This window comes from Silurus meridionalis, chromosome 21 (genome assembly GCF_014805685.1).
Source record: "Silurus meridionalis isolate SWU-2019-XX chromosome 21, ASM1480568v1, whole genome shotgun sequence".
Lineage (NCBI taxonomy): Eukaryota > Metazoa > Chordata > Actinopteri > Siluriformes > Siluridae > Silurus > Silurus meridionalis.
In genome coordinates, this window is record NC_060904.1 from 3,254,024 (window position 1) to 3,280,057 (window position 26,034).

At 38.8% G+C, this 26,034-nt stretch overlaps 2 protein-coding genes across 5 annotated transcripts; one reads left to right on the top strand and one right to left on the bottom strand.

Moving 5' to 3' along the window:
- Positions 1-1,648: 1,648 nt before the first annotated feature.
- On the bottom strand, positions 1,649-6,735 carry sec22c (SEC22 homolog C, vesicle trafficking protein). Its single transcript, XM_046877272.1, has 7 exons — positions 6,546-6,735; positions 4,919-5,133; positions 4,544-4,707; positions 4,137-4,316; positions 3,658-3,776; positions 2,357-2,422; positions 1,649-2,266 (listed from the first exon to the last, which is right to left on the bottom strand). Exons 2-7 carry the CDS (start codon positions 5,098-5,100, stop codon positions 2,066-2,068), a joined length of 912 nt encoding a protein of 303 aa, XP_046733228.1. The 5' UTR covers positions 5,101-5,133; positions 6,546-6,735; the 3' UTR covers positions 1,649-2,065.
- Positions 6,736-7,557: 822 nt separating this feature from the next.
- On the top strand, positions 7,558-24,460 carry nktr (natural killer cell triggering receptor). 4 transcript variants are annotated; one of them, XM_046833388.1, is made up of 17 exons: positions 7,558-7,670; positions 11,338-11,418; positions 12,537-12,611; positions 13,299-13,406; positions 13,934-13,978; positions 15,718-15,805; positions 16,889-16,918; positions 17,025-17,170; positions 17,587-17,803; positions 17,934-18,092; positions 18,580-18,667; positions 18,925-19,073; positions 19,448-22,219; positions 22,359-22,442; positions 23,354-23,410; positions 23,664-23,756; positions 23,851-24,460. In XM_046833388.1, the coding sequence occupies exons 2-17, from the start codon at positions 11,361-11,363 to the stop codon at positions 23,912-23,914; spliced, it is 4,233 nt and encodes a 1,410-aa protein (XP_046689344.1). In that variant the 5' UTR covers positions 7,558-7,670; positions 11,338-11,360; the 3' UTR covers positions 23,915-24,460. The 4 variants fall into 4 exon arrangements, with proteins under 4 accessions (XP_046689344.1, XP_046689346.1, XP_046689347.1 ...); XM_046833390.1 differs by lacking the exon at positions 7,558-7,670 and having other exon boundaries at positions 10,845-11,418; XM_046833391.1 differs by lacking the exons at positions 7,558-7,670; positions 11,338-11,418; positions 12,537-12,611 and adding an exon at positions 14,279-14,306 and having other exon boundaries at positions 13,347-13,406.
- Positions 24,461-26,034: the final 1,574 nt, after the last annotated feature.

Genomic DNA, 26,034 nt, shown 5'->3' on the forward strand with positions numbered 1-26,034 from the left:
TACATCAGTAGCTGGCTTTACTAACACTCTGGTGTCTGAATGAATCTCACACAAATCTCCACAATCCCACTCCAAAATCTAGTGGAAAATCTTCCCAGAAGAGTGGAGGTTATTGTAACACAAACAGGGACTAAATATGGAATGGGGTGTTACGAATACGAATTTGTGATCAGGTGTTTACAAACACGTTTTTTTAAAGTGTAGCACAAACGGTTTTCATACACCTGAAGGTTGAGTATGTAGGTTTACTGGTTTTAAATAAAATCTGCGAAGCGTAGAATAAAATAATTACTGAAGTTACTGAAAAGTGTTTGCACTTGCAGTCATGACAGTGTGTGTAAGTAATTAGCTAGCTTAATCGGCTAGTCATGTTTGTCAGCTTGGTCTATGATACAACAGTCACCTGGGTAATGGTTAGTTATGTTAGCTGAAAACCTACAGGAAAAGATTTTCAAATATTTTGTCAGAGCAAACATAAAAACAATAAACACGTATTCAATGACTTAAACATAATACAGTTAAACTTTACTTTTCATTGAAAAGTCCTCCTTTAGCTAAACAACAGCATGGAGGCTTCTTTCTGACCTTGTGATCCAATTCATCCCAGAGCAGTTTAAAAGGATTTAGATACGGTGACTATGAAGGTCATTCCATGATAGATATCACTCCAGTCGAATGTTCGCTCTCTAAAGAACATACAGAGTTTAGTTGTACACTTCGGCTCATCGTCTTGTTGTATTTAGAAGTCGGTTCCAATGAGCCGCAGTCCAGACAGAATTGCATGGTGTCAGTATGGAATGGTTGCCATGTTGGTTTAGTTTTTACTTTCAGCTGGAACATTTCCTGCACCAAAACAACCCCAAACCATTTACCTCCATGTTTAACTGTATTAGTGCAGTAGCCTGATAACATCTTCTCTCCCGTTATCTAACTTCCAAACTTCTTCTGTTGGAGCCAAAAATATTACATTTAGACTCATCTGTCCACAGATTTCTCTTCCCTTCATTCACCGTCCAGTTTTTGTGTGTTTTTGCCTTTGAGTTGCATAAAAACAAAATGAGCGAGTAAGTGTCTCAAAGATCATAAAAGACTCCACACTTTTGACAAGCGCTGGACTTGTGATTTCATTAAGAGTAGGATTTGAAGAGCACTGTATTTCTTCAAGAGGTTTGCAAAGATCTTCAGATCCTCTCACCTGGACCTTAGGTTTCCGTGTGAAGGACTATCGTAATAATTAGAAGAAGACGACTGGGTAATGCCAGGATTATAGCGTTTTATACTTTTTGGAGGTTGGGTTGGATTAGGAGCGGAAAACCAACTTGCTGTAGATTCCAGAAAATACGGTACCAATGAAAACCTTTAGTCAACATTAAACCTACCACTTATACCGCCAGCTACAACGTCAGCCTATTATCTTATCATTACATCTACAGAAACGCCATTTTTACAAATTTCTTTGTAAACAATTAATTAGTGCAAACCTTTTTTTTTTTTTTACATTGTAATATGTCAATGGGAATTTGAACAATCTGTGATGACAGGCCCAATGAATTTAGCTTAACCTTAATCCAAGAGCCAAACTAGACACAGCAAAATCTTTTATAATACAAAATTAATTAAATACCTGACACAAAAATGACATCCAACATTTTTCTTTTGGATTATTTCTCTAATCATTTTACACAACCCTTACAACGGACCATAGTTTGTCCTTAAAGTCCCTTTTAATAATCTCTGAACCTTATTACATTCAGAATGTGTTCTGCAAAAGTATAGCGATATGTGAAGAGTGAGGAAAAAAAAAAAGAAAAAAAGAAAAAAAAAAACTAAAAAATAATTTGTGATTTAAAACAACTGATACAAACTGATAGCATCTGTAAATTATTCAAATATACAAAAAACGATAAAACTGTCCCACTCTTCATCAAGGTCAGTGGAATTTGGTCGTCTGTTGAAAACGGAGCATTCATCATGTCCTACCTTGTGTATTGTCCTGTGTGTTTCCAGAAACAGCTGAAGACACCAGTGTGTGCGTGTGTGTGTGTGTGTGTGTGTGTGTTTAAGATCACACGGCACAGTCCAAGCTCCTGTCCTGTAGCTTGCGGTTGAGGATGAGGAGGGTTGAGATGAAGGCCACAGACATGTGGAAGGCCAGCTGCAATATGTTCCTCAGGCCAAACAGGAATCCGTTACAGAGAACGATCACGGTGAGGAGTGTTAATGACTTAATCTTCTTCCGGGACGAGTGGAATAAATAAAGCTGGCACTGTGTGATAGAAAAAAAAAGTGTGTCTGATTTCAAAATGCTACTCCACCGATTCTTTTTTTTAAAACACAGAACTCTAAAGCGAGATACCTGGCAAACACAGCACACGAACGCCACGAGAAATGCCACGACATTCCATAATCCGTCGAAATCATCCTGCGAAAAAACATTGAAACTTGTTCAGTTCAAATGTATTTCAGTCGATCAGTTCTATTTTATTTGTTTAGCGATTTAACGATGGACACGGTCACAAAACAGCTCAATAAAAATCACATTGGTTTTTTTGTCCCATGTTTTTTTTTTTTTTATTCTAACATTACATGAAGATTGAGAAAATAAAATACAGTATGTGTGAAGTGAAAATACCCAGAATATAGTTGTTTATCTAGTTTTCTCTATTATTATACAATTTTTATACATCAAATATAAGATTATTTTTCTTCTTTCAGCTTCTCCTATTAGGGGGCGTCACAGCAGATCATCCGTCTCCATACCCCTCTGTCCTCTTCATCTGCCTCTTTTAAACCAACTACCTGCATGTCTTCCTTCACCACATCCATGAACCCCTTCTTTGGTCTTTTCCTTCCTTTCCTTTGGTGGCTCCATCCTCAGCATTCTCCTCCTGATATACCCCATGTCCCTCCTCTGCACATGTCCAAACCATCGCCTCCTTCACCTCATCTTTAAAACGTCATACATGTGCTGTCCCTCTAATAAACTCATTCCTAATCCTGTCCATCGTTGTCACTCCCAATGAACACCTTAACATCTTCAGCTCTGCTACCTCCAGCTCCACCTCCTGTCTTTTACTCAATGCCACTCTCTAAACCATACAACATCTCAGGTTTCACCACAGTCCTATAAACTTTCCCTTTCACTCTCACAGATACTCTTCTATCACAAATCAAAATGATTAAACTTATTAATTGACATAATAAGTAATCAATTAAACATTTCCTTATTTCAAGCTTAAATTGTATTTTTGTGTCATTGTTTCTAAAAAGACACAAAAATATAAATGTTACTAGATTCTGGATATTGTAGATTGTGGAACAATTATAATTACAGTTTGACCAGAGCGTATATATAAATGTTATATTGTGTTCAATAATGAATGTATAATGATGCCCTTTTTAGGAAAACTGGGATTATGGAAATAGGTTAAACTTTGATTACAAAAAAAAAATACACCAACCCAATAGAACCCAAAATATTACATTTCATTTATTTCAATCTTACAAGATACAAGGTGTGACTAGATTCTGGATATCTTCACTTGCTGTCACCGTTATTTGCCCTGTGATGTTAATAATGTGGCACACATGTAATGAAGTTTGTCCTAATTCGTGTATGAAGCTGTATGAGGTGTGAGGGGTAAACTAGTTGTTTACCTTGAAGGTATACTCGATGAGGTGAATGCCCCGGATTAGATTGAGAGCAGCACACATGATGTTGAGGGTGAGTGAGAGGATTCCAGGAGCAGACACCGGCTCCAGCCTCTGCGTCTGACCTGTGGTGTATCACATTTCAGACATGATGCTTGTTGTAATACTGATTCTATAGTAACATTTTATTCGGCAAAACTTCAAAATCGAGGAGTTGTGCAGCATACATTTTTGTTTTTTTTGCATTAATGGAAGGAGTCTCCAGTGTCAGAGGTTTTTTAACAGTTAATTTTTTTCCACAAGAGTTTACTCTTCTTCTTGGCTGCTCGATACAATCACGGACTGCATTATTTTTTTTTGGTTAGATACGTTTGGTTCACAATGTGCTTCGATTATATCTCTATTTTTGTGAACAGAAATGGTGATCATTAATTCCCTACGTCATCGTTATTTGCTGGGGAAAATTTTAACATCCCGAGGCAAACCTGACGAGGCGGTCTGCTCAGCGTGGCCGTTCGCAACTCCGTTCCCGAGCTGTATCCCATCCATGGTGAGGACGTGGGGAGGACTGAGGCTGAGCTCCTCCTGCACTGTGGTCAGAGTAACTCCAAGAGCAGGACCTCCGCTCTGGTTATAGTGCTGCTGCAGCTTCTGAATTACGCCGTCTGAGCAAGAAAATAAAAAAAATTAAAACATTGTACACAAAGACATAAGACTTCATCACCTGACAATAATATTTTAACCAGACAAATTTTATATTGTTCACTAATGGTTGTATAATGAGAAGGTATTTCATTTGAATTATGTTCAGCTTTGCCTAAATAAGGGTATTTTATAAAAATGCTTCATGTTGGGCAGATGTTTTCTCCTGAGCATGCATCTTTACACTAACCAAAGTCCAGGAAAGGATATGGTCGGCACGCCTGGGCCACCGCTAAACCGTCGAAGGTGGACGTGAACTGCCAGCGAAGATCTTCCAGGAAGCTGAATGCCACAGCAGCAGATACACTGCACAAACACACACTCAGGTAGGCCACGTCATCTGACGTGAAGAAGCTACAACACACATGCACAAACCGTTTGAACAAAAATTTCAAGAAGGCTGCATTACCCCAGATTATTCACAGAACATAAACATCCAAATGAATGACTGTATTTTTATTTCAATTTTCTACAGTTTTTTAAATTATTATTATTATACACTGCATTACTATATTAATATTCATTTTTTTTTATACTCCTAAAAAATTGTCTATTTAGTCCTCACTAGATATAGAGCTCATGACCCGTGATGATCCCTCTCTCAGGAAGCGAGCTCAGCGATTTTGATATTGTGCGGATCTGCTGCTTTCTCTCCTGCAGCTCTCTGCTGTGCTGGAAGTCGGTGGAGGCGGACAGAGGGAGTCCATCCCTGAGTCTCGCCACCAACACAAAGACGATCAGTGACATGCTCGTTCACACACACCTGCTGCAAGACTCATCCTGATAAACAGAGCGATAGCAGGAAAAACATCAATCATCAGATTTAAGATTATTCCCTAATAACAATACATACTGTAGGTTATTCGTCGTGTCACATTTATTGGTTACGTTCAACGTTGTGGAACGTTATTACATTACACACAGATCAGGCATAACATAATGACCACCTGCCAAAACAGTTCTGACCCGTCGACCATTAACAGCATTAACTTGTCTGTTGGATCGGACCACACGGACCAGCCTTCACTCCCCAGGTGCATCATTGAGCCTCAGCCGCCCATGACCCTGACCCCGGTTTACCACTGTTCCTTCCTTGGAGGACTTTTTATAGATTCTGACCACTGCAGACCAGGAACATCACACAAGAGCTGCAGTTTTGGACATGCTCTGACCCAGTCGTCTAGACGTCACAATTTGTTAAACTCTCTCAAATCCTTACGCTCGCCCATTTTTCCTGCTTCTAACATGTCAACTTTGAAGACAAAATGGTTACTTGCTGCATATTAAATATATCCACCCACTAACAGGTGTAGCAGGTATAAACCATCATTCCGTCACCATTTCCCTTTTTTACTTTTTTGAATTAAAACGACAAAAAGATGCAGCTTGTTATGATACTGAAAATCCTGAATGCCTTCAGTCCTTAATGGAAAGTTTGATGGCTTTCTGACACTGGAGACTCCTTCTTTAAAAAGGAAAAACTCTTTACAGAAAACGTCGTCTACATCTCTCTGTCTTCCCGTCATGTCCCTGTGAATGATTTGTCACAAGAGAAACTTTAATATAAACATTAATATGAACCTGTGATATGAGAAGCTGCTTCTATAGTAATTAACCATATGAATACGTTAATAATAAATTGGTCAATAAATAAATGAATTCTGAAATCAGAATCGTGTATCTCCCAATTGCTTACATGTTTCTTTTAATAATTACAAGAATAATGTAAGAATTATAAAGAAAACACTCCAAAGTGCTGTTTCTTAATATTTCTCTCGTTCAACTCAGCCGCTAAACGAAATATCGCGATACTTACTGTGCACCATTATCAAATATCGCGAGATCTTAGACAGCCGCACAAACGCTTGTGCAAAACAGGATACACAAACGGAGCACTGCAAGGGATTTTTAATTATTCCTATTAAAACATAAAACTAATACATTTACATTAGGGAACAGTACATGTAGAATATAGAGAAAGTCTGATAACACATGACAGACTATAATATTTGTTAAAATGCTGCCATATGTCATTGTTTTACTGTTGAATTATTTCTAGTTGTATTTTATTTATAATGATTTCTCACTCACGTATTTAGACAGTTACAGATCTGTATTAATTTATATGAATACAAATAGATCAACCTGCATCTTAGGTATCAGGTGCATGGATAAAGCTTAGTGTCTCTTACCTTAGGCATTTATTTCACTCCTTTAGCATGACAATAAACATAATAATAAAAATACAATGCTGCAGAATGTTGTATGGGTTAGTTTTAAGATGTTGATAATTCGTTTTTTTATGTTATACAGTGTAACATGTCTGCTCTTTGACAACCACCAGCTTTTTTTGTATTTCTCTCTGCGTTGTGGGGAGAAACTTGAACAAACACACGCCGTATCCCAAATGACTCGATATTAAATAGAAGTGCACTACACTGCAGGGTGCAACAGCCGTTATTATACACGGCATACAAAGGGCTCTTATTGAGGGAGCAGGAAGGGGATTGAAACTTAACACTTTGTAACTTCCTGTCAGGACGGAAGATGTTTTGCCAATTTTAATATAAAAGGCGCAAATAAGGCGTGAGAAGTAAGTATTTTTATTATGACGTTAAAGATAAAAAAAATAAAATAAAAGTAAATAAATATAATATATATAAAGACATGTCAAGAAAAGCGTTTTATTTTTTACTTTTTTTATTTTGTATTTTAAGACAAGGCATGAAGATAGCGTGAGTTTTTAAAACATTTGAAACAACATAAAAATATTTTTTAAATGTATACAAAACATTATATAAAACAATATATAATAATAAACACTAACTCATTGTGATTTTTTTAGGGGGCTTGTGACGCCGTTTTTATATCGAGCGGGCGGGACAAACTTTTTTATTTATTTATTTATTTTATTATTATTATTATTATTATTATTATTATTATTATTATTACTTCAATAAAGGGGGCAGTATTTAAAACAAAAAATAAATTAAAAAAATCATTTCAACACAAAGTTAAAAAATAATAATAATTAAAAAAATTAACCCTGTAATGTTTTAAAAACAGAAACAGTATTGATTGTTATTTTTTTCTAAATCAATTATTTTAAAAAATATAATCACATTCAATTTAAATATAAAAAAAATACTATTTGAGTGGAATGTATTAGAAATAAAACCCTGCGTTTGTCTCTGGATTATACAGCATGTTATAATTAGATTGGGAAACTGCGCCCCCGAGTGGCGACACGCGGTACAACAACAGAAAACAACAGAACAGAACGGAACAGAGCTGCTGCTGCTCGCGTCGTTCCTCAGGTAAGACAGAGAGGATTTTTCTGGTGTTACATCACACATTTTTTTAATCGTGATTAATAATGATACGAATAATATTAGTCTGCCATTATAATTAACCCAGAACATTGAGAATAAAGGTGAAGAATGCAGAATGTGAAATGTTGCTAGCTGTGCTAACGGCTAATCAAAACGAAAGGAAACTCTTTAACCGTAGATAAACTTCTTACATTCTAAATGAGGATAAAACCAAATAAATATATGGATAAAGCAGTATTAATGTATCGGAATATAGTTGCAAAAGGTGAAAATCGGTCTTATTGTGATGTCCTGGGCAGTTCGCTCCTGGAGTAGTGATAACTCGGTCTTTTCGCTGCACCAAAACAGATTTAATAACAAAAACTCGACAGATATAATAATGAGTTTTTATATTTGTTAAACACTAGCAAAAAGTTTCATCTAAAAACCCAAATCAGGAGAAATGAGCGCCGGAAATGAGGGTGGAAGTCCGTGTCCGTCACCTGCAGGTCAGAGCTGAGTTCCTCTAACGGCTCCTGTCCACCATGAATCTGTAGATCATGCACATGTTTCACAAGTCTTCATTAATGTATGTGTCTGTAAGATCTATAGAGGTTTATATTCCTTTTTCTGAAATGTTCCACCTACAGAAAAGGTTCAGTGAGATCTCAGGGCTTTGAGCTGACCAGTTCCTGTGTGTTCCTCACCTTCAGGGTTAAGCCCCAAGTCTGGAACCTCAACTAATAATAACAATAAATAAATAACACATCGAACAGCATTAATACACTTATTATAGAACATTAAACGAGGTGGCATCAAACCGTTTCGAGACTAGTTTTGTAACCTGCCAACAGATGGCAGCACTGCGTTGCATGCACAGTCGCAGGCAGCACCGACTTTTATAAGTCAGTGTGTGTAAAGACATTGTACTGTGTATATCAACACCAGCAACTGGTGCTATTCTCTGGTGGTATTCGCACATCCCGTCACAGAACTCTCCTCACACGTGAGTTTCTCACCGGAAACAACACAATCTCACATTACACCCCACGCAACTCTGGGGAGCGCTGTATTGCTGTGCAAAGGCACTGTTTTGAAGGAGATCGTGTGGAAACGTGGATAAATAAAGTACTTTCTTGTAAACAGAGCCGGTCACAAAACTTTTCGATAACTTGTGTGTGTGTGTGTGTGTGTGTGTGTGTGTGTGTGTGTGTGTGTATACACATGGCTATGGAAGAGTATGAATTAATGAGATGCAGTAGGGCTTTTAAAAAGATAGCAGATCTCATCAGATTGTTCACTTTTTTCCTTCAGACAATATAATTTTTTTCCCCCACGTCTTCACTAGATGTCGATTCTCCACACTATAATTTGATGCTGGAAGCCTAATTGTAGACGCAACCTCCTGGCTGTAATTAAACTTCATGCAAGCCGCTTGTTTTGGCAGGAATTACATTTAAATCTGAATAGTTTTTGATGATACATGTTCATCCTCATATGTCCACCTGAAAGCCTTTAGAATAAGTTTAGGATTCCTGCAGCTGGACCGCATGCATCGTCTCTTCCTGTGATCATGTTGTTTTTAGCAGATTCGGCATGAAGCGGCACGCCTTCATGCCAACGTATCTGCATTCCTATTTTACTTTTCTCCGAGAGAATCGGCATTCTGAGCTCGTTCCGGTCGTAGAAAACGACTTTCGTTTCGCCAATCTGCATCATATAATCCTATTAGGGCTTCATGAACCAGTCATGTTAATCTGATTATACCGATGCTGACCTGATTATTGAGATAAGAGTCTGACCCGCTGAGTGCTGCTGGCGCTTTCAAACACCCTCACACCATTATTGAATGGGAAGGTTTTCCTGTTTCTCAGCAGGTTTTTTTTTTTAACTAGTAACGATTAAAACACACCCTGGTATGCAGTAATGGAAGAATAATGAACAACCGTGTGGCGTAATACAAAGCAAAAAGGTCGTCACCCTCCTCTTACACCACAGCGTTTTAAACACAGACTACACTTAATAAACGAATGATGCGTGTTACAGCTAATTAATGCTGTGGAATGTCCCCATTCTGCATTGGTTTCTGTTCTCTCAGTCATTATAGGAGCTATAAACATCATTCCCTCACCAGCATCTTTGTTCTTTTCTTTCAAAAAATGTGGCTTGTTGCTGAGAAATAGCAAAATGAACATTTTCCTGCTCTGAAGACTTTCTTATAGACTTCTATAAAAGTTTGTTTGACACCCACCATGTTGAAGATGATTATCTCTCTGAAATAAAATCAGATCTCTGTACACTTATATACCGCTCTGCTCTCTGCCTGCTCTCACATTTATTCTTTTCTTTTCTAAATGTGGAAGATGAGAATTTACTGGAATAACGGAAGAAAACGACACCAAGATCAAAGCGACAGACTTTTAACTAAGATTCAGGAGCAAATATGCTATGCATAAGAAAGGATTCCTATTCAGTTGTATTTCCACGTTTCACCACTAGAGGCAGACATACAGTTTACCAAGCAATGACAAGCTTCCCGTGACATCACAGTGCACCGTCCTCCACCAAGAGTATAAAAGGCCAGAACACCGAGCAGCAGCACATATACGTACTACTAAGCAGTCATCATTGACCAGTGGCCATTCAACGCCGTGCAACCTGTCACTCTGCACTGATCATTCAGCAGTGGCCTTTTCACACATACATTCTGCATCACGCAACCTACCGAACAGCAACTAACAGAAGATAGCAGGAATCACCTCATATACCATCTATTCTATACCCAGTAAAGTTGAGTGTTCTGAATCCTGTACCGTGTTTTTACTGACACGCTGGGGTGTCTTTTGAGCTAGATAGGAAAAACTTCCTAACATTTCAGAATTGAGAATTCCACAACTTTTATCTCACTAAAAGTCTTGCAAAGTTTGATGTCCCAAAGTGCATCCTGTCTCACTGACGTGTTAATGTGAATTCCCACACGCACCCTCATGCCCCCGGTGTTCCACCTGGCGTTTTCCGAACTGGATTTCATGTCCTGCTCACCGCAGCAGCTGGTGAGCAGCAGAGATCCTATTTGGACAGAAACCCCGTATGAAAATCTGAAGAGCTGACGTGAAGCAAACACCTGTCGCGTTATCTCTAATGATAGCTTTAGTGTGTAGTTGGGCACACACACACACACACACGCACAGGATTGCTTGCATGCCTCATCTCTCTTCAGATTGGCACCGAACATGTGACCCTGCTGTGTGTATCAAGTGTTTGTGTGTGTTTTGAAGAATGTATTTTCGCTGCGAGATCGAGGGAATGTTTATGAACGCCTGACAGCGTTCTGAAAGCCTTACAAACTCGTTTTTCTACCTATCAGTTTAGTTTGACGTGGATTGCACGGTGTGGGACTTTTTTTTTTTTTTTTGCTCAGTGTAAATGGTTGAAGATCATGTGTCTATCTGAGAACACTCGAGCCGGACTGATGGTTGTTGAGGATTTGCATTGCACCTTTTCCATACAGGAAAACATCCCTGATGCCAATCTTTATTATTTCCATTGCTTCCTGCAGGCACACTCCGCACTTTGTTTCGCTTGTAGATTGGACACACGCTTTGAGATCGGAAATTAAGTCATTTGGTACTTTAAAAAATAAATTCATTAATTCATTTATTTTTTGCTTCAGCCTGACAGCCTGCTTGGATCAGAATGGGGGTGAAAGATCGGCCTCAGTGCTACTTTGATGTAGAAATCAACAGAGAACCAGGTAAGACCTTACTGCACTTTATTAACGTCGAAGGAGGGCTTTATGACAAAATCTTATATTATAATATCAGCATATTGTAACATCATTAATCAACAATTCTTCATAACGAAGATTTAGTTTTATGTAAAACAATTGTCTGTAGTGTGTGTGTGTGTGTGTGAGAGAAATTATTCTCTTTACCTGAAGACATTTGTAGTCGTTGTCAAACCCTTCCACACACCCGGTGGGAAAACGAATTTAGCGTTACCTGATCCACGAAGTAAACACACTCCTGAGGTTTTTATTAATTATTTTTTTTATTAAGATTAGATCTATAGCTTTTTTTTTTTTACTATTAAAATACATAAGATTTGTGTGCTGTTTTTAAACATCTCTTTCAAAATTCAGTTCCCATATGCTCCTTTAATATCCTCCACTCTTCTGGGAAGATGTTCCACTAGATATTGGACTCTGCTTGTGGAGATTTGAGATTTATTCAGCTTCAGTGAGGAGGCCTGGGGTGTGCAGTCAGCATTTGGGGTTAAGGTCAGAGCTCTTTAGCAGGAGATCTGGCTTTGTTCTTATGCTGGAACAATTTTAGGTTTTATAGTTCAATCGAATGGAAAATTCAATGCTCCCATCTCCAAAGACGTCCTGTGCAATTGTGGTACGGCTGGAAAAGTCATGTGTCCCAATACTTTTGTCCATACGATGTATGTTTAAGCTTGCATGTGCCGAGCCATCTCGCAAATGAACGTCCGCTCTCTACCGCAGCTCGCTTATAATGATGCGCTTTGTGTCAAAGTCAAAAGCATGCATAATCGGTCTAATTTTCAGATTAGACTCCTGTGCCATGCGTCTAATAGCAGGGATTTTCGCTGAGCTGCTGCTTGCGCTGGTTCGTTTTGTCACTTCAGGGCGATTATCGCACGATGAGCGTATTTGTGCTCAGTGTTATTTTTAAGACGCTTATTAAAGTTGCATCTATTTTTCCTGACTTTGTGTTGATTGCATTTAAAAAGAAAATAGAACAAATTAAAAAAAAAAAAGCATTGTTTCTACCCTCTGTAGTAGTGCGCTTATAGAGCGAATGGCAACCATTTGGAATGAAACCTAAGTGAATTTCTCTGTTGTTACAGTTGGACGCATTGTCTTTCAACTGTTCTCCGATGTTTGTCCCAAGACAAGCAAAAATTTCCTCTGTCTCTGTACCGGTGAGTAAAAAAAATATTATTGGACTATAAAGTTGATGTAGTCCTGAAGTTATAATGCTATCCAGAAATCTTTCAAAAATGTCCGTGTTTCTGATGAACCCAAGAAACCACAAGATCCAGCAAGCATTAATTTTTTTCAGACTTGTAATAGCAATTCAGTCCTGCTCTTAATGGCTCCTTTGGAGTTTTGTTATAACTGGATTGCTGGCTTTAAATGCTGCTTTGTGAATTATAAAAAAAACCCTTTCTGTGCATGAGTAAATTTTTGTTTCAGGCTTTGCACAGCAGGATAAACAAACCACAGGAATTTTCCTACTTTACGTGTGTTATGAGCAGAGACTGTGTTTGATATCTGTGCAATATCCTGATGTTCTGGTTTAATTATTATCTACTTATCAGGTAACAAATTGGATTATGACCAGATGGTGTTTATACTGAGTTAATGTGTGGGTCGGGATTCCAAATACAGCTGCAGATTGAATACACAGATCTTTTATTTTCTTTGAAGAAGGCAAAGAAACTGCCTTCTAAAAATAGCATCAGTATCTCTGCTGATATGATCTGAGATGCATCGTGTGTGTGTGTGTGTGTGTGTGTGTGTGTGTGTGTGTGTGTGTGTGTGTGTGTGTATGTGTTTAGGGACCGTCGAGTGTTTTCACGAATGTCAACGTTTTGTTTTCCTCACAGGTGAAAAGGGCGTTGGTAAAACCACAGGGAAAAAATTGTGCTATAAAGGTTCTGTATTCCATCGAGTAGTTAAGAACTTCATGATTCAAGGAGGAGATTTCATTGAAGGTATGCTGCATTCTGGAACAGGTTTGGGCCTCCATCTTTGGAGTCACGATTTAGGAAAGAGAAACACGTGGCTGGGAAAGTCAGAGGTCCCAATACTTTTGTTCGTATATTGTATCTTTTAAGCGAATCACAGATGAGCCAAGATAACGTCTGCTCTCTATCACAGCTCGCTCATAACGATGTGTCAAAGTCATGAGCACCAAAATAATTGGTTTAAATTTTAGATAAGGCACATGTGGGATTCCTCTAATAGCAGGGATTTTCACAAACTGCTAATTGTGGTGTTTCGCTGTGTCACTTCAGGGCGATTTAGGCAGTAGCAAAGACACAATACTTTTGCTCATACAGTTTATTAATCCAATAAGGTCCATTTCACATCTGGATTTATCACTACAAACAAGTTCAAAGAGGGGTGGATATTTAATACTTTGAATCTATGTGTGTATATCTACCATACTCAGAATGTATTTATTTATTTATTATTTTTAAGTACACTTGTTTGATATGTTATTTTTTTCCTAACACAGGCAATGGAAGAGGAGGAGAGTCCATATTCGGAGGCTACTTTCAAGGTGAACAGCTATAAAGCCTTCTTTATTTAATTACTCCATAACCTGAAATGTGCATGAGCAGTACACGCATGGATAACTGGGCATTATTTTTATTTATTTCTACGCTTCTATTGTTTTGATGTCCTTCTTTATTGTACAGACTTCCTACTTGTTTTTTTTGTTTGTTTTTGTTTGTTTTTTTTCCTTCCTGTTATTTTTAGTGGTTTGTTTCAGACTCAGCATGGAGGTTAGAGATATTTCTTTATTGAACAATCCAGAATCTACGTGCCTAAATATTTAAACGTATTCTTTTATTTGTAGAGATTGTGGTCTTTTGCAAAATGAAAAGGTAAGCGATGTGCACAGTGCAGTAACACAAATCTAAACACTGTCCCCCACCTTGTGTGCATAACATGACCGAGTGTTTTAGTGTCTGCAATGTGCTCGTGAACATCTGGGTCTCGAATTTGATTGGATTTCACTGTTTTGCTTTCTCATTTCTGAACACAAGGATAGTTCTGTTACGAACAATTCAGTACAGTCTCCTTCTTGAATCATTCTGGAAACAACGATGAAACAAATCATGATATTGTATATTTTTTTGAACATCACTTATATGCCACTTTTTTCAAAATTCTTTTGTTGGAGAAATAATTTGAATTATTTTATATATAATTGGTCTTCCCTTTAAAACTGCACTTCAGCTCAGCATTGATAGTCTAGCCTCAGGTTTATTTTTATTTTTTTCATTCGTTTATCATAAGATCATTATATCTTGTATTAGGATAGAAGTTATCTTTCCTCACAAACTCATCAGCAGGTCAAGATCTCTGGGAGAGTTTGTCTACGATTAAAAAACAATCAATTGTTTACAATAATATAATTATGCTCATAGAAATTCTAACAATCAACACTTGGATTTACACTCCACAGCCAAAAACGCCAGAACGTCGCAATCATGTGCTTGTGGAAAATTCCATTGTTTCATTTTGGCTGTTATAATAACCTTTTAGGTTTCAGAAGAAAAAAAATAGATTTCGGGCCGTGGTTGTCATTTAATCACGAGCGTTAGTGAGGTCAGTCATCGATGCTAGGTGAGGAGGTCTGGGGTGCAGTCAGCATTCGAATTCATCTCAAAGGTGTTCAGTGGGGTTGAGACACTCGAGTTTGCTTTGTGGCAGCAGTTTTGAAAAGAACTTTATTTCTGGATATGGTATAAAATACATATCCACACCTGTACATTTGATGTATTTTGTGTAGAAGCTCTACATTTTCATACTGGGATCTGTTACTTGAAATTGTTATTAATGAGTTATAATTCTCTCTCAAATGTCTTTTTTTTACTTTTTTTTGTGAACTCCATGTAAGCCACGCCTCCTTCTCACAATTAATTTAGCTTAAGGAATCTCTTTCTTCTTGGAGATGTTTGTAAGAGGCATGTTTATGTAGAGTCCTCACGTTCTGTTAAATCAAAAGGGAAAATGTTTTATGTTTATTAACACGATATTTTCTGCCTAATGCCAATGTCAGTCCAGGCACCATGGCACTGTGCAGGTCTGCACATTACCTCCTATAACAAGTCAGGAAATTATAATTCAGGATTCATAATTAGTCACACTTATGCAGATCCTTAGCCAGTGATTGAAATGGGGACTGCAGATGAAAGCCAGCTCTTTAAATCTCTTTCCTCTTCATTGCATGTCACGTAACAGATGGCCAGCACTCAGTTTGTTCTCTGTGTCCGTGTCTCTTTCCAACAGATGAGAACTTTATTCTCAAACACGACAGAGCCTTCCTCTTGTCAATGGCCAACCGAGGCAAGAACACCAACGGCTCCCAGTTTTTCATGTGAGTACAGTTAAATCTGTTGGAGGGGAGAGAGTGTGTGTGTGTGAGGTTCAAACATCATTCATATGAATGTGCATCACCAGGTTGTCTGCTTGCCATTTCACACCACTGGTCAAAATTAAATGCCACTTTTTTTTTTTTTTTTTTTTATCTGTGAATTATTGAATTCACTGAATATGGAAAACTCCACTTTTACCTGATTTACTTTTACTGTCTTAAAGTGTAGTGTTTCATAATAACGCCATTATCATACCATTATCTCACACACGGTTTCATCTAACCAGGATCCACTTCTTTTTTTTTTTTTTTTTGCTTTTAATTAACTGTAATATGACAGCTGTAAGAAGCTGTTTGGAGTTTTTCCGCCATTCATTTCTGTAATCTTGCTTTCCTCAAGCATCAGTGTAGCCAAAGATCTTGTCTTTTTGCTCCCTCCCACCCAATCATTTAAATCGGAGACACTGCATACGGTATTTATGTGTGATGCAGGTGCCTCAACACGCTCATCTCTTCTTTCCCTTCTCAGTGTACATGTAGAAATATATTACAAAGAAAACTTGGACTCCTTTTTTGCCTACAAATGTATTACAATTTTTCTCTTGCCGTTTTTGTGTAAAATTTGCAGAAACTCTAGCATCCTGCTCTACCAAGGTAATGTGTCTCTCCAAGGCTGTGCTTCTCTCTCCTGACTATTTCTGATTGTTGTAGCTAGACTTTGCGACTTATACATTTTTATTTATTTTTTAAAAAGTGGTCTGTATTTAAGTTTGTGAACTGTAAATTTTGTGCAAGTTGGTCTTTTTTTTTTTTTAGTAGTTCAGTATTTAAGAGACCTCTGAAAGCAGTGATGCTATTAATCTGTTAAGACTGAGATCACTGGCACTGATTAATACTGCTGTGAATCTACCTTATCATAAATTATGTTGAAAGAGATTTGTTTTTGATGCCTGTTGTGTGTGAAACCAAATTTCCACTTGATTTGACCGCATGTGAGACTGCGAGTTTTAAATCGCCCTCCATTCTCTGTCCCTTTCTTTACATGTGTCGGCTGATCTGCTGTGGATGCCTTCGTTTTTCAAACAGAACTACGAAGACGGCGCCACATCTGGATGGGTAGGTTTCGCGTTCTCTAATAGGTTTTTCATGGCTTGGCCTGTGATAACGTGTGGTCCAGGATGTAGTCTTCCGTCTCATGCACCTCTCACATGTTTGAATGCAGCGTTCATGTCGTGTTCGGGTTGGTCATCTCTGGGTTCGAAGTGATAAAGAAAATCGAGGGGCTGAAGACCGACACTGCCAGCAGACCCTACGCTGATGTCAGAGTGATTGACTGCGGGCAGCTGATTACAAAATCTGCTAAAGATGGTAATTTTTATCCCTCGAACACGACACTTTTTTAACAAGGGGTGTAACACGTCACAATCCACGTGTATTTGTTTTTGCAAAAATCGCAAAGACGTCGATTTTATGACACTCTAGCGATATTCTTTTTTTTTCGTTTTATGTCCAGCTTCAAGAATTTCTCTTTAAAGGCAATTCAGTTAATTCAGCGGTCCCCAACCTTTTTTGCGCCACGGACCGGTTTAATGTCAGAGTCAGACAATATTTTCACGGACCGGCCTTTAATGTATTTCTTCCTTCTAACCGTAACGGAATTGAACCGAACCGTGAATTTTGTGTACTGTTACACCTCTAATTGCGATCGTTCTATCTGATTAACAGGAATTAAATGAAAACATTTGCTTGTGTGTGAAATCTGGCTGTTTCTCGCTGTTTTGAAGTACTTGAAGGAAGGAAGAGGAAAACCTTCTATTCTGAAGATGACTCTCAGAGCTCTTCGGAGTCACCGCTCTCCTCTTTGGAGTCTGGAGAAGAATCGAATGAACAGTATTCACGCCGGCGTAAAAAGACGACAGCAAAGAGCAAGCGTTCAAAGAGGAGAAGAAAAGAATTCTCGAGGAAAGAGAGACACCATGAGAAATCAGTTGTTGAAGTGGGGTGAGTGATCAGCTCTAGCACTTTGTGCTAATTATGTAGTAAATGTCTATGCATTGTCCACATTGTCTGTTATGTTCAGAATGTAGCGTTTGTCTGTCTCAGTGGTGACTAATTCCAGGCTCTTCTGCAGAACCTCTGAGCAAGAAAAGGTAGAGGACCAGAATCTACAGAAAGAACATAATGTAAAGAGGGAGAAGCCTATGGTGCGCCCAGAGGAGATCCCTCCTGTGCCAGAGAACCGCTTCCTGCTCCGCAGAGACCTGCCAGCACAGGAAGAGATAACAAATGTGTATGTCTGTTCAGTACAATTTTAAACTCACATGAAGGCAGTAAAAAGACAAAGTGAGGTGCATGAATATGTTAAACATGGGTGGTATGTGTTAGACCATTTCTGCTATCTGGTAAACAGATCATGGTGTTCAGTGACCATTTAAATACACTACCAGAGGTCGAAAATGTGACAAAAGTAGTTTAAAACATGTAAAAAAAGAAATATAAATCTCATGAGAATAAACCCACATGACTCATTGAGTCCTGTTTGTTCAGTCTTTGGTTCCAAGACAATTATTTTTTGCTACTAGTTTACTTGAAAGTAATTTAGGCTAACTCTAATTATGACAGATAGGCCATATAGCTGAGTTACAGTCTATAATAGCAGTTACGGTGGAGCAGAGATGATCTTAATTTGAACAACTGTCAAAACAAATGCTGACTGTCTGATATTTAAAAGTTTTTCCTTTTCTAAAAGTTCTGTTTTCCTACTTGCCTCTTTTTAGCACTGTACAGGACACAGCCAAAGTGCTGAATGACCCCAAGCCAGCTATCACAAAATCTGGGCGGAAACTCAAAGGCCGTGGCACAATGGTACGAACTGTGAAGTCGAGCAGTTCTGTGTAATGCATACAGATATTCTGCAGAGAAACTAGGAACTGGGATCGTTGAGTTTCTACCAATATGTAGATACTTTTGAACTTTTCACTGCGTATTTTCTAACTGATTTTTTTTTTCACAATCTACAAGAGCAAAGTGATATTTATTACTGATCCTAGTTTTGGTAATTGAAGCCTTTTCTGCTGTACTGAGAGAATAAAGAATAAAACTAGTATCATTCCTTACTGCAGAGATACCATACCCCTACTCGTTCGCTATCCCGTTCTGAGTCTGAGGAGGAAAGAGGAAGCAGCGAGACTCCTCCACACTGGAAAGAGGAGATGCAAAGAACGAAGATGTACCAGCCTCCTAGCGTAGAGAGATGGAGCAAAGGAGAAAGGTAAGACCTTATTTTATAGAGAAGTATTGCAGTATTGCAAATTACTGCATTTTTTATATATATATATTTATATATTTACCACCAATTATGTTTGTTCTCATTAGTGTACTTGGTTTTATTTAGATGGTAAGTAATTCATTTTTCCAACAAGAGTTCATATGCAAAATTTATTAAGACATGCAAAAAAATTCCATTTTGGCTAGGCAAAATGTGTTAGCTAGCATTTTCTCTTAATATATATATAAGTTGGAGTTATCTCGGGTGTTGGTTTAGTGAATGGAATTGGATTAGTTCACCACTAATATGACAAACACATGAACTGTATAATGGGTAAACAGACACTAATGATAAAACCACGTTGAATGGTTTAACAGATTGGATGACAGAAGTGGCAGCCCCATGTCAAGGTCCCGAGAATGCTCTTCAGATCGGGTCTCTGATCACTCCAGTCAGCATCACTATCACGGGAAAGAAAAGAAAAAGGCCAAACGCAAGAAGAAAGCAAAGAAACGGAAACATGCAAAAAAACATAAGAAAAACAAATACATAGAGGCCTCGCTTTCAGAAGGAGAGGTGTCCATGTCATCCAGCAAAAGATCAAAACTCTCCAACCAGCCTGAGAGGAGATCTTATTCATGCTCTTGCACTCATTCTTCTCCACACCAATCACGCAGGTCATATAGGTCAAGGTCAGACAGGAGGAGATCCACATCCTCTTCATCAAGAGAGTCAAGATCTTACTCTATGTCAAGAGATGGATCCTATTCCACAAGTCGTTCTAGATCTGGCAGTAGGTTTAGGTCCTACTCAAGGTCAAGTGAGTCCAGGCATTCTATTACACGATCTAGGTCTAATTCCCACTCCAGATCTAGATACAGGACAAGATCTACAACCAGATCTAGGTCCAGGTACAAGTCACAGTCCCCATATTACAGAAAAAAAAAGGCATCAAAGCTTTCCGAGGGCAGTGCACAGAAGGTTAAGAATCCCGTATCCACCACTGCTCAAGCTGTAGAACCCAAAGCGCCTCCATCTAGTGAAAGTGTCCCAGTGCTTCCTTTGAGTGACAGCCCACCACCTTCTCGATGGAAACCAGGACAAAAGCCTTGGAAGCCATCTTATGTTCGCATTCAGGAGATAAAAGCAAAGAAAGACTCGCCCTCTCACGCTCTTATATGTCGAACTCCAGTCATGCCACTGGAAACATCATCAAATGTTCAGGGCCAATTTGAGGAATCCACGTCTCATAAGGGCCTCAGCAGTAGCAGCCAGTACAGTGGAAAAACCAAGCGACCTGAAGGCCCCCGAAAAGGTTCGTCCAGGAGCCGATATTCTAGCCATTCAAGAAGCAGAAGCCGCACTAGTTATCAGTCCGTGTCACCTGGTCAGTACAGCAGGTCTTCCTCGGCTACTTCCTCTAGCAGGTCAGGCTCTTATTATTCATATAGAAGAACATCCTCAGAAAGAAAAGAAAAACATCGTAGTGCTCACCGAAGGGACCATAAGAGGACCAAGAATGTGATATGTATCCCTGTCAAAGAAGATGCATCTGCCTCCCATTCAGATGATGAAACTGACTCCACACAGGGTCCTATTGAGAAACGCATTATTTCAAGGGATCAGGTTGCACTTGATGCTGTGCCAGATTTTCAGAACAAGACAGAAAATAAACTGAAAACTAACAATGCTGCAGTAGTGGCTGGCACCAGCGGTAAATCTGGATCTGGATGGGAAAGTGATGGCGAACATTTCACTAAGCTGGCATCTGCTGATGAAAGTAAACCACCTCGAATTTCTGTTAGAGGGGAAAGTGAACTTTCTGAAATCAAAAAGATTTCGGCTCATTGCTGGGACTCTGAAAGTGAGTCTGAAGTGCCAGGAGCGAAGAATGTCCAAAGTGAAAATAAAGCTTCATCAGAAAAGGAAGAGGGGGAAGCCAGTTCAGAATCTGAAAGTCAAGAACTTTCTAGGCTCTCCAGTAAACCAGACCATCTCTCCAAGGATTCAGAAGAATTTCAAAACGATTCCGGTGATTGCAAAAAAAGCGAAAAGCCCAAAAGCAAGAAGGCCAAGCGTAAACACAAGCATAAGAGGAGAAATTCTGACCGCGCTGGCTCAAAAAGAGTGAAGTCAAAAACAAAAAGGTCTAAGAAGAAACACCAGAAACCCAAGGAGACATTTCATTGGCAGCCTCCACTTGAGTTTGGTGATGAAGGTGAGGAGGATGATTCACTTGCTCAAGGGAAAAATACTGATCCTGCACAGCAAATTGCTAAAAATGAAGGATTTACAGAACTGGTAAAGAGCACAAAGCTGAAATCTCAACGTGCTGAAAGCAAGAACTTCTCCCAAATAATTCGTGATTCATCACAAGAAAGTTGCTCAGCCACAGAGATCTCCAAAAGTGGTGATGAGTCGACAAACTTGGGGAAAAAACAGCAATTAAAGCTGAATAGCGAAGCAGCAAAGAAAAGTCCAGCAAAAAAACAACAGTCAAGTGTTAATGTGATACATGCCAAAGACAAAGCAAAAGAACAAGACGATATGGAAATATGTACTCCAGAGCACAACGCAGACACCAACACTGAACCACCTGAACCTGGTGTAATTGACCGTTCAGCAAAAAAAGATATTGTCAAGAACGGCGAACAACTTCTGCTACCTCAGGTCGATCAAAAGGCCTCAGAATCAGGTCCATCTTTCTTAAATCCTGCCAATCAAGCTGAGGAAACTGCACCTGGAGGTGTTGGGGTACCAGGCGATCCCAAATGGAAACCTTTGAAAGGTATGACTGTCGTGACAGCGGTCAGTGCAGCACCTCTGGAAATCAAATTGAACAGAGCACAAGAACTGGAAGAAGGTAAAGTTCAAGGCCTCAAGATTAAGATCAAAAGCAAAAACAGGGTGCGACCGGGATCCCTGTTTGACGAGGTGCGGAAGACAGCTCGGCTAAACCAGCGTCCCAGAAACCAGGACAGTTCCAGTGAAGAGGATTTACCTGCTGCAACCGGAGAGCAGGCCGAATCCCAGAAGAACTCGCAAAGCAAGTCTCGCTCGGTGTCCAGTTCCAGGCTCCGACATAGAGACAGGTCTCGGTCATACACCTACTCCAGGAGCAGGTCCAGAAGCTCTAGCTTTTCTTCGAGGTACTTAAATTTACATGCAATTTGAATAATACAGCATGTTAAACATTCACTCTGTGTTTCTAGCATTAATCGTTGTGTTTTTTTTTGTTGTTTTTGTTTTGTTTTTTTTTTAAAACATTTTCCCCATCCTTGTCCACAGGAGCTACAGTCGAAGTAGAAGCAGACGGAGCTACAGTAGAGAACGTTCAAGATCTCTAACTAGTAGTTACCATAGCTATCGCAGGTGAGTGTGAATGGTGTTGGGAAGTTTAACCTCAGAAGCGTGTTTGCATTTTCTTAGCCTTATATATACCGATTGTGCATCCCGATGTTTTGTGTATATGGCCTTTATTTCACACAGCGGTGAAGAAGAAGGTTTTCTGTGTTGTTTAATTATAATAATGACGCATTGAATTCATCATAAAGAGATACATCAGTGCATATATCAAGTTATCCAATCATGTCCCTCACATCCTGGGGTACAAGGAGAGTAGGCAATATCTATCAATTCTTCTGACAGATCCTGTTATGTTCTAATTATCTCAAGACCTGAAATGTTACACATGACTCGTTATGGCTTGAAGAAATTAAGTATCATTTAGAGATAGAAAACCTGTAGTCCCTTGCAGAAGATATACACTACCTTTTTTTTTCCTGTGCTTTTCTTAACACCGAATGGATTTCCCACAAGGGTCGGTATTGAGCTCCTTAGAGATGCACCGCTACCAAAAAGCTCAGCTTCCCATGCCCGTTTTTTTCCTCATACCTTCCAGCAGTAACGTGGCTACAAATTCATGCTGTTGCTTGATTAAGGTACTTAACATAAAAATAGCGAGCATAAGAGATCTTAGAACTCCATGTTGACAGGAATAAAAGTCGGCAAACGGGACTTAGGCTAACGTGCGCATGCCACAACGTCATTCCGATCGAAAGTGCCGGCACGTGTAAACACCATATCGGATTAGATAAAGTCTTGTAAACACTCCAACGAGTATTTCGGGATAAAAAAAAAAAGAACGTGTACATGTAAACGTGGCTATTGTTTGTTGAAAAATTCTGTAAATTGTGCAGTTATTTTTCTCCCTAGTTATCAAACTTGACCATCTATTGGTACCCATTTTCTGTTCGGTTTATGTTTGTTTGTGTTTTTTTCAGTCGCACATACAGCCGAAGTCGTTCCAGAAGTTGGTCCAGAGGACGTCATAGGTCAAGGTTCGTTTTTTTTTCATTGGTTAAACTGTAGTATTTATTTATAATGTGATGGGTCGCTTATACATAAAAATACAGGTGCAGCATTAGACAATATTGTGTAATGTTTTTTTTTTTTTTAAAAGATGGATGGGTAGACGGAGGAATTAAGAATATTACAGTGCTGCATGACTGCAACAATAACGGGATAAGAGCCATTTTAAAGGCAGGTATAATAGTAGTAGTTACATTTTTTTTTTACCCCGTCCCCCAACAGATCGTACACTTATGACAGCTGCTCAAGCCGTAGGAGCAGTCATAGCAGAAGGCGGCGACACAGACGAAGTGAAAGTTATGATCGCAGGTCCAGGTGAGGAGTTTAAACAGAATTCGTTTCGTTTGTATTTGCGGTGTATTTATAGTGTAAGAACTATAAAATGTACTCATATCCCCCCCTCCCGCAGATCATATCGTTCCTACAGTCGCAGTTCATCAAGGCATAGAAGTCGTAGCAGTCGATACAGCTGAGACCACTTTAGCGAGATTTCCTCTTGCTTTTTTCTGTCCACTTGTTATTGAAGCTGGACCCGAGCCTCATTGATCTTCTTTTCTTGTCCATAAAGATTGTTTCTTTCAAGTCAGGTGATATGAACCTCTTCGACCTGTAAATGTATTACTGTTGTACTGTATTCTGTATACTGTTTAACTGTTGTGGGTTTTTTTGTTTTTAAAGCAGTTTATTTTTATTTTCCAAAATGACCTATATGAATGTATGAGAGCTATTTTATGTGGCCCTGTTTTGGTTTTGTATGGAGTTTTTATTTAGTTCTAACAAGAAGATCAAGCCGGTTCAGAATGGATGTAATACGTTCACACGATTTCAAATGACGAGACCTCAGATGCCGTAAAAGTGGGTTTTAGCACAATATGACGGTGTTTTAAATCCAGTGGGGTTTTTTTTGTACCGTAAATTCCGGACTATTAAACTAACTAAATTGAACTAATGAACTTTACACAGGCTTTAACGAAAGACAGTGTCTGTTACACGGCTTGTATCTAAACAGTAGCCTACCAAGAAAGTCATTGTTCACTGTCTTCCTCTTTCCTTTCACAACAATTTTTCTCGGGAGTTTATCTTTTGGCATCGTCGTGCGTTTAAAAATCACCATCGGTGAAGCTTTTCTCCCGATGCCGTGCAGCTCAGAACACAGGTGAAGTGTGTTTTCATGCCCGGTTGTTTTCAGCGTGACGAATGATTCGCATTTCCTGTAGACAGTCCGAGTGAGCGGCAGATCAAACGTCAGAGGAACCTCATCCATATTTATGATGTGGTGCGGCCCGATTTAGTGGGAGCGCATCTGATTTAATATAAAGAGTCGTATTGGTTCATCTTAACCTGTTCGGCAATTTCATTGGTCTAATGTTCTGGGGCTCAGTTTTTTTGGCTTGAAGTTTGTGAAACTGGGAAAAACCCAGGTAAAATCCATAAATTAGCCGCTTCGTTGTTTAAGCCGCGGGATTCAAAGCGTGGGAAAAAAGTAGCAGCTTATAGTCTGGAAAATACGGTACTTTCAGAAATGTAAAAAGGTGCCAGGTGTCTATTTTGCTGTAGGGGAAATCAGTTCAGTTACACCCATGATTCATTATGTACCTGAGAAAACATGTCAGTGTGCGCTGTTACGGAAAAATAATCAACTCCTACCACCTTAAAATAGACTGTTTTTCCCATTACACTATACCACATACCACAGCAGTTTGCCAATGATTACAATAGTTTCACTTATTAAACAATATATTTCACACTTATTTATATTTACTGTAGCAGAGCTGAGATTTTTTTTTGTGATCACTTATGTTATAGCAGCTACAAACGTTCATTCACCAGCCTCGCTTTAATGAAAAAGCTCAAACTGCAAAGTCCTTCATTCTGAAAACTTGTTTACCTCTGACTGACTTCTGAACTGAAAACTTCACGATATATTTAAGCATTTTTTTATGTTCCTGTTTAGCGTTTGCTGTACGAGTCTCTGCGTAAGCTGTTAAAACAAGTGCGTTATTACAAACCTTGCAGACAAAACTATTGTCATATGTTTACACTAAAAAGAGTGGGTGGGGATTTTTTTTTTGTCCTTTTTAACTCTTTACAGAAATATTGTCTGGTTAACAGAATGATGGGATTGTGGTCTGTAATTTTTTTTATATAAGGATGTTTTTATAAATGTAAATGAGTTGCAAGGTGAAATCATCTGGGTTGCAGAAACCCTGCCAGCTGTCGGAATGAACATCTGGAGGAGTGGAAACTAATTGCAAAGTGTCCACAGGATAAATAACAAAGTTTATATTTATTCAGTATCAGCACAAAGCTCGTCTTTCTCACATAACATCAGAATTCTACTTCTTCACCACTGATACAATATAAAGTAATAAACTATTATCACTTCAGTACATGCTCTTTGTCTAATTTGCTCTTTCTTATGCTGAGAATTGCCACTGAGCACAAAGTCTTTTATACATCACATATACCTGTTTTTGTTGTTGTTGTTGTTGTTTTTACATTTATATTATATGAGCTTGAAAACTAAACTTTTAAGCAGCGTATGTACATTTTTATATACACTATATATATAATTTTTTTTTTCAATAAGTCA